The sequence below is a fragment of the Nannospalax galili genome, unplaced genomic scaffold, assembly GCF_000622305.1.
Source record: "Nannospalax galili isolate Female #2095 unplaced genomic scaffold, S.galili_v1.0 scaffold454, whole genome shotgun sequence".
NCBI lineage: Eukaryota > Metazoa > Chordata > Mammalia > Rodentia > Spalacidae > Nannospalax > Nannospalax galili.
In genome coordinates, this window is record NW_008334929.1 from 3382208 (window position 1) to 3391711 (window position 9504).

A 9504-nucleotide genomic window follows, 5' to 3' on the forward strand; every position below is an offset into this window, starting at 1 on the left:
TTTACCCACTGGTCTATGCCCCCAGACCCATTAAAATTAAGCAGCCATCATCTCTTAGTGTTGCCATGAACCCCAGGTGTCAGCAAATCCAGTTTCATATATACTGTATGAAATGTGTGTTTAGCAGGGGTCTCCTGACGGTAATCTAACCTTTTGTTTATAATCTTACTGTGACATTCCAATTCACTGATTGATAGGTTAGATTAACAGGAATTTTTTTCTCCTTCTTTCTTCACAAGTCTATAAATTCCTACTTGTAAACTCTGCTTTTGCCTCTGACATTTCTCCACCTACCCTGGGGCTTCTCTGTAAAACCCTAGCCCCTAGTTGACCTCTCCCCTTTACCTCAGTGCTAACACTTGAGCTGAACATGTGCCAGTGGACACGGCATCTACTGACCAGGTAAGAAAGGAGGCACAACTTTCTGCCAACTTGGGAAGAAAGGTGTGAATTTCCAGCATATGAATCTGGAACTCAGAAAGTCTTCTCACCAAGATCTGTGGTGAGTGCTAAAACAGTCCTATGAGCTATAACTTTGTGTCAGGTATAATTTTTAAAACTAGAATGTAGTTAATACTACTCTAAAATCTTTATATTTTGTGTAAAAAAACATACTTTCCTCCAAATCTACTCATAAGGGTGCTATGAAAACACAGCCAACTGACAAGTAGAAATGTGCTTATACATTTGAAAAAAATTAGAAAATTATCTGATGTAATGTGAAGACAATGTCAAAGACAGCCCCATTCTGTCACGCAAGAGGGCTCTTTTTAGATATACTAGGTGAAAGACCTGACTTTAAATACAGAAGACACGTAGAAACACACCCAACCTCAGATTTTACCCTAGAATTTAGGCTTGTTTCTCTGTTTTGTGAAGGAGGGTTCTTATATTCCACTATTCAAGATACTTTTAAAAAACTGCTTTAAATTTGTTTCCATATTGTTCCAATATTAAAAATACAATGTTACAAAGATCATGAATACCAGGTTTTCAAGTGAAGCTAGAGAAGTGGTTACTGTGTTCACTTTTGTGAGCAGCAACTAGCCACAGAAAAACAGAACCTCAGATGAATGTCCTCCAGTGTCTTTCTCTTTCAGCCTAGTTTCTAGTCGCTGCACAGCTCTGACTTTTGATTTCTTTATCTTCTGTCTATCGCTCTGGTTTTGTGGTGTGGCTCAGAACTCACTCTCAGAAGCCACGCCAGTGTTGTCTTCTGGGAGATTCAGGGTCACCACTAAGAAACAGTTTAAAACAGAATTCTGCATGCAGACACCTACCTGCCAAACTGCCAAAGGTTAGCTTTCTGCGACCCACTTTCTCAACAAGCCAGACTCCCACAAGTGTGAAAATGAAATTGGTGAAAGCTGTAATGGACGCCAGCCATATTGCGAGTCTATCATCTGCCACACCAGACATCTGCAGGATGGTTGCGCTGTAGTACCTGTGCGGCAAAGAACAGAATGGTTGCCGCTGGGCGTTACTCAAAGAAACAGCTAAGCAGATAGAGACGCCAGCAACTAAAAGTCGGCCAGCGCAGTAACAGCATCGCCTCGGGATTCACGCCCGCGATCTAAAGGATCACAGATACATTTACTTTGTACTTTGTATAATAAGGGAAACAACATGAAAGGAAGGAGACAGAGGGCCGGGGTGCCCCAGCGCTGAGGCCGTAGAAGCTGACAGCTATGCTAAAGATATCAGTCAGCTCCAAGCCTGTGGTATGAACTGGGAGCCATTGAACGCTGTGAATTCATGTCCTTAAAAGGACAAGTGACTGTATGTAACAGGAAAACGTGATGGTGGTGGAGTGGAAACAAGTGGAGGGTGCGGCAGCCAGAGTCGGCCCATCTGTGTAAGAGACAAACTACTGATGCACGGGAGTTCGGGTCTGTGGTTTCCGGAAGACTGTGTGCTTTGGTGAGGCTAAGTCTCCAGCACAGGATCTGCAGACTTGTGTGTAACTGAGTTCAGTGGCTACTAGTTCTTAAAAGATCATCACGCCAGGTTGTTGGTTCACAAAGGAAGATGTGGCTGGAACATGTAAGGATGACAGGTTTCTCACAAAATACTTTTCTACTGGAAATATAGCAGGCATACTGTTTATTTATTTAAACAGAAGAACTAAAATATTCCTAAACCACTCACAATGAAGTGAGATCAAATTCAAACATTAATGACATACTGAGAATCACGGCTTTGCCTGGCCTTCATTGCTTCATCACTGGCTGTGGCTAGTTTATAAATTAATGATCATCATTCATGGCTCATTCATCCTGATAAACAATGTTTTCCTTTTTAAAAAATAGCAATACAGGGGCTGGAGAGATGGCTCAGTGGTTAAGAACACTTGCTGCTCTTGCAGAGGACCAGGTTTGAATCCCAGCACCCACATAGCAGCTAACAACTTTCCCCAACTCCAGTTCCAGGGGATCCGATAGCCTCTTCTGACCTCCGTGGGCATTTGCACGACACAGTTGCTACATGTAGGCATAACATTCATACACATAAAATAAAAGTAATAAAATATTAAAAAAACAGCAATACAGATTTATAAATTACCATGCAAAATGAAGGATGTAGTTTACTTATCACACTAAAAATTGTACAAGCCATTTTAAGACTTCGAATTATGACAGCTATTGTTAAAGCAGAAATTCCCAGTGGAATTACTCCTATCATGGAAACTGTGAATGTTTTCAGCGTATAAAGCTATGACAGGACCTGTGAAAGCAATCCACCCCAATTGAACAGTGCTTTACGGTTTTCAAGTTCTATTGCACATATTTTATAAAGATCGAAACAGCAAGGTTATATATGTATCTACTATTCACACACTGTCCTGGGATTCAGAACCTGAATTCTTGGTTTTGTTTTTTTTTAGCCCCAAAGCAGTTTACATGACAAGAAGACATACAATGAGGGCAGAAATTGGTGGACTGGGAACTCAACTCAAAGTACAGAACAGTCATTTGGAGTTGGAAAATAAAGTTAACAAACATCTTGCCAATATTACCAAAAGAGAAGAAAGGAACAGGCATTTGTACAACAGAGTCCAGTGAATAATAGAGAATCATTAGCAAATACTTTGAAATCTTATTAAAAAAACTGGAAAATCTCAAAGAAATGGCTAAATTACTACACACATACAACCTACTAAGGTGAAATTCAATAAAACATAAATAATATAAACAGCTCTACAGAAAGCAAAAGTTGAAGCTATATTAAAGTCTCCCAAGCAAGAAGAGCCCAGAACTGCACAGATTTACTGTTGTACTACACCAAACCTTTAAATAAGGCTAACACCAATGCTCCTCAAACTGCTCTATAAAACAGAAAGGGTAGGAACAACATTGAATTCATTCCTCAAAGCTGCCATTACTCTGACACCAAAACCAGATAATGAAACAACAAAACAAAGCAAAATACTATACACCAATATTCCTGATTAACACAGAAAAATTCTCAACAAACAGCATGGTATTGGCATAAAAACAGACATGTAGAATAATGGAAAAGAACAGAGGACTCAGAAATAAACTCACATAGCTGTAGCCACCTACTCATTGGCCTCAACCAAGGTGTTATAAACACACATTGGGAAGAAAGACCAACAAAGGGTGCTGGGAAAACTGAGTGACCTATGTGTGAAAGGTTGAAACTAGAGCCGCATATGCTACAGAGGGACTCAAGGACTTGCTAAGACCCTCAGATTGCTGCCTCAGTCTCCTAATTTGTTATCTGAGGTCTAGGATCAAGAAACTTGCATTTCCAGCAAGTTCTCAGAGGTGCTGATGCTGTTCTGAAAGCTATTTCCCTCGTCCATTGTGATAACCACTTTTTCGCCATCCTTGAAGGCCCTGGCCTGTTATGTCTCTTTGTCATGTTCTTGTCACAAACTACAACTCTATCCATCTGCAGCTACTCTATCTACTTCATGTTCACACCTCGCAGCTGAAGAGGTGTACAGAAAAACACATAAACTAGTTAACCCTACGAGGAATTCACCAAGATACACAATTCCTAACTCTCCAAAGGATGACTTCCTAGCATCTACCCCCGTCCATAATCCTGAGGGATCCCTGAGAAGTGAGGTCCGCCTGAAGGACACATCGATCCTTGTCAGTTTAGGATCCTCAGCACACAGATCTCTGTTCTGAGTTTATTAATATTTGCTACTGAAATGATTAATCTCTTCTGTATTTATTGTCCCAGAAATGTATCTGCCTCTCTCTGATAATACACCCCACTCTCTGTGATTTTACAATGACTTAAACGCACATATTTCTTCTATTAGACCAAAACTCACTGAAGAACAGTTCATACCTGCAGCTGCTACTACAGTCCTTGGGCTGTTTGACAGGCATTTATTAAATGTTTTGCAATGCAAGTGAATGAGATGATATGATCATCAGCCCCCTTTCCCGCATGTTTATCTTTATAGACATATATAATTCATGTACCACAGAGCTTTTCTTTTTAGAGTATGATTGGGTGGTTTTTAGTATGACTAAATTGAATCTTTTCAAATAATTACAATAATTTTCATAATAAATTATTCAAACAGTTTAGAGGGCTTACAGAAATTAAAAAGCCCAAAAGAGAAGCATGAGAGGGTAGATGGGCTGTTATGAAGGCTTTTGCTTTTTCACCCCTACCCAGTGCTATCTTACCCCATCTCAGCCCCAGTCCTTTCTACTTCAGCCAGCCTGCATTCCCAGGTGATTTCAAGGTCTGAGAACAGGAGTTCTGTTTTGTCTATGTATGTGTTCATGTGGGTGTGTGACATACACACTTGCCTGCATGTGCGTGTGGAGGCCAGAGGTTGACATCAGCTGTTTTCCTCATCTATTCACCTTATTTTACATTTTGAGATGGGGTAGCTCACCAATTCAGTGAGGCTGGCTACTGAGCCCCAGGGACCTGCCTGTCTCCACCTCTCCCTTATACCCTCTCCCAGTCCCCCAGTGCTGGGATTACAGATTACATCACAGCATCTGTCTTCCTCCCAACATCTGTTTTTTCACATGGACGCTGGGGACCAGACCTCAGTCCTCATGTTTGCACGGCCAAAGGCCAGCACTTCACCAATTGAGTCATTCTCCCAGCTCCTAAGAAAACTTTAAAGATGATTCTATATGATTTGTGAGCTTTTTATCTTAACAATTACAGAAGCCAGTCTTTCCTTCCATCATTCATTATCACTTTAGCTTCAGGTTGTGCCCATCTGACACCTCATTAGTGCAAATAAGTGGGAGAAAAGTGACAGTTTATTTAAAATTTGTCTCAGGAGGCTTAAGAGTGTGAGAAAGGGCAGGTCATGGTATTTACTCCAGGAGACACACTGCGTGAGTAGCATTGACTATCAGAAGGGAATATTTTATTTTGAACTACCATGGACTCAAAGGTTTGCTTGTGAGTAAAATACTGTCAGAATGCTTATTCTACATGAAAGCAATATTTTAAAACATGGTCGCAAAATGCGATTATACAAAGCTATATAGTTTTACATAATTATTTATGGAATCACAAACTGAGAAAACAGATTGAGAGCAGAAGGAAGTGTGAAAAAGGAAGAAAAAAAGCGATTTTTACCTATTTAAAAAAAAAAGAAAAATGAATGCTAGGCATGGATATGTGTCTTCAGGCAAGCTTAGTATTTTCTGAAATATAAATACCAAGTAAGACAATAATATTCCTAGACTTACGGTGCCAATACATTTTTAATGAAAAAGTCATAATAGTAAAATGCTGCAATCTGATACAATGAAAATGTATTTTTTTCTTGTTGTTATGCACCAGACATGGGATAAGATAAATGATGGAGGGGGATTTGCATTCCACTGTGAGAGACCACCAGGCCCCCACACTACACACTAAGAGAGATGGCAGAGGGTAATTAGAACCTGAAGGTTGTGATTCACCCCCTTATCATCCCAACAGCAACTGAGGGATTCCAACTGCCCTGTTACTGTCTCGTGCAAAGAAAACCTATAAAGAAGGAATTCAGGATGCTAGCTCCCACAAGGTTTAGTTGGGAAGATGTTTAAACTCGGCCAAGGATGGTGCACAGGGAGGAACTGGAGAGCATCTGCGAGACTAAGAAATTCGCAGTGTGGCAGATGGAACTGGAAAGGACTGGAAACGTGCTCATTTGGTCCACCAGAACCTGAGGCAGAGACAGAAGCTTGGCTGGAAACCTGGTCCTCGGTTTTGGTTTCATAGATGGCTACAATCTGAATGGAGACCGCACTGCAGCTGCTGCAGGATTGCAGGATGAGGTGGAAATGGAGTGAGAGCCACAGGGAATCCTGCAGAAATGGGCACGCCAGAAGGGCGGGATGCTGCAAGTTCAGGGGAACTGCTAGGTGTTCAAGACCTAAGGAAAACAAAGGCAGGCCTCCCTCTAGTGCTCATTCTCCAACTCTGAAAACCAGGATTTCCTCTCCTGGTGGAAAGAAAAGACTTCCAGAAAGGAAGTGGCTAGCAGGTAACTGGAGGCGATGCCGTAGGCGGCTCCTTCTTCATGCATGCATCCAGGAAATTGAGCTCCCTCCTGTTCCAATACTCTAGAAGCAGCATCTCCTCACCTCTAATCACACAAGCTTCCAATGACAGAAGGTTAACTTAATGGGTTTTGTATCACCACCAAGGAACTCAAAGAAAATCTTGTGATTCAGAGCAAGTGACCAGTTCCCACCTTAGAAATACATGAATCATGGAACAAAACAAAACATGCTTTCTTTTTGTATTGGCTATTAAACCTTTACAACAATATCCTCTCAAATTCGAATGAAAATCATTTAGGGATTATTACAAACACAAAACTCAGTTGTCCACATCTGTCCATCCTCAGCCTCCCATTTGTGATTGGGATTCAGTTAAAAAAAAAAAATTCTGAAGCAGGTGGTCCCCAAACCCCATTTAAAAGACAGGCTTGGTGCTCCAGTCAATGCAGAGAGGACAGAACAGGAAATTTCTTGGGTACAACTCATCTCCCACTTTGACCAATTTTCCAATTGTCTAGAGTTTATTTGACCTCATTACTTCTCTACATATTTAAGTACCCTTAAGCTTTGTTTGAAATGAGGAGGGTTTGAAATGAATAGACTTTTGAGTTAATATAGCTAAATTTTATTTCTCCTTTTCAAAATACCGGAGGGGAAAAAAACTGATCAATTTTTCAATAGCTCAGGAACTAGTTGAGCTGTAACTGCCCTAGGGAGAGAAACTGCAAAGAGAAGTCTGACACGCGATGCATTATTAAATAGTAAATTGGGCTTCCTGCCTGCTGTGGGCAGACTGACAGCACTGTGTCCTTAAATGTTCAAATGGAAAGGCCTGGAACTGTACTTGGTTCACTCCAGGACACGCATGTGACACCAGCACGTGCTTGAATTGTGAGCACAGATAACAGGAAAAACGCTACCTATGTTACACAGGCAGAGACCCAAAGACAGAGGCAATCAGACAGCAAGCATCTGCTGGGAGGCCTGAGAGAGCCGGTGCACTTTCTCAGACGCCACAGTGAAGCCTTTAGCTGCTTGTGGAAACTGGAACGTTGGGCAAAGACTTTTAGAGAGATGTTTTTTATGTCTGAATTGGCCTCATCATAAGCCTTTCTCCAATGTGTGCAGAATTCCTCTCAGAAAATCTCTTTGCATTTCCTGTTCCTTGTGACAAAACTCTAAGTGCTATTTTTAGAAATCAGAGAACAGAAAACCATCAAAATCAATGGCTAGCATTTGTGAAGCATCTTACGAGTTTCTGCCATCCACTCTCAGAGCTGGCATGGAGGGCAGGAGTCATTCCGTGACAGGGAATGGAGAAGCAGCATCTGCTGAGCACCTAGGAAATGTCAGCAGTGTGAAGATACACGTACTTATGTCATGTAATCATCACAGAGCCCTCACAGAAACGCAAAACTGGTAAGGAACAATGCAAAGCTCGATGTTCTGTTCTCATAAGAACAAACCAAGGAGCTGTCAGGAATCCTTAGCTTACTCAGTGTATGTCAGAGGGCGTTGCACAGTGCGATGCTCAGAACCAACCAGCCACCGTCTTTGTGAGTTTAGCTGTGCCTGCTTGGAAACAAGATGGCAGGTGAGCTCAGAGGCTAAGGGGACAGGGAGGGTCACTGGACCCGCCTCCCAGTAATTTGTATGCAGTTTTCCCCTAACTGAACATTGCCTGAAATCTTGAGGCAGGTCTAGAGTAGACAGGCTGGAGAAAACTCTGGAAAGGGGGCTCCATCTGTGCAGCCATTGGGAGACCATCATCCAATACTGGGTACAGATTCCAGTGTTCACCTTATCCCAACAGAAGGCCCATGCCCAAGCTCTGAACAGAAGCCAGTAAACTCACCGGTTTCCTAGGGGGAACTCTGGTTTGTCACTGGGACTTTAGGGGTATGTTGGTTATTCAGGGCAAAATTTCTCCCAACAGAGGGCAAAACATAAACTCTTCATACTTTAACTTCTTTTTTTTCCTCTATAAAAAGTATTTTCATTTTCTATTCCTGAATTTTTCAGTCTACTTTAGCATTTTGGCCACTAAATAACCTATCATTAATAGTGAATGAATTTCCTGAAGTACAACAATCATTGAAGGAATAAATTAGGAAGAGATCTTTAGAGACGCGTACGTGGCTGGGTACAGTCTGTTACAAGAAAACCCCAGAAATACCTTCCCCCTTAAGGATAGAGAGCTCTTGTCAGTCCTGGAGGTTCAAAGCTAACTAACCCTCCTCTTTACTGGGAGCTCAGGTCAGTAAAAAATACACTTCATGAGTAGGCTTACCTGGAGGGTCCAGTCAGAGACCAGAGCGCAGAGAGAGGGAGAGCCCCTGACCTCCAAATCATCGCAGTGAACTAGTATATACTGCACAGGAGTGGGTTTTGTTTTGTCTGGTTGCTTATTGTTTTGATTGGTATTTTAAGACAAGGCCTTACTCTGTAGTCTGGGATGGCTTTGAACTTATAGTGATCCTCTTGTCTCAGCTTCCTGGGGGCTGGAAGTAGAGGTATGCATCACCATGCCCAGCTCAATTGATTTCCAATCCAGGGCAATTTATTTATTTATTTAGACATAGTCCTAGTCCATGCCTGCAGCCGAGAGCTCATTATGTATGTGTTGAGAACTGGCCTTGAACTTGCAGCAATCCTCTTGCTCAGCCTCTCAAGTGGTGTTGATGATAGGTATGTGCCAGCACGCCCTGCTCTGAGTAGGAGCTTCCTTAAGACCCAGACCTGAAACATTCTTTTCTTCCAGATGCTTCTAGTCTACTAATGCTAATACCTCTGCAAATTGCTACAATTCCATAGGAAAGCAACATTGTTCTTTTGTTATAGTTTTTTAAAGTCCTTTAAAAAGATGTTTCTAGATTTTATTTCTTCTTGGTACAAAGACTTGTGTGAAGATGAGAGAGATTAAACTAAGAGCAAAATAGCATATGGTTACTCTTCCCATGATGAAGGTGGGGTGGGGATGGAGGTGGGGGAAGGC

General features: G+C 41.8%; 1 protein-coding gene across 1 annotated transcript in view; it reads right to left on the reverse strand.

The window, feature by feature from the left end:
* Slc2a13 (solute carrier family 2 member 13) overlaps positions 1-9504 on the reverse strand; it is a 332552-nt gene that overhangs the window by 98342 nt on the left and 224706 nt on the right. Inside the window, exon 5 of the mRNA XM_017797293.2 lies at positions 1281-1444. Within this exon, the coding sequence (XP_017652782.2) occupies positions 1281-1444 (164 nt within the window). The remainder of the gene's footprint in view (positions 1-1280; positions 1445-9504) is intronic.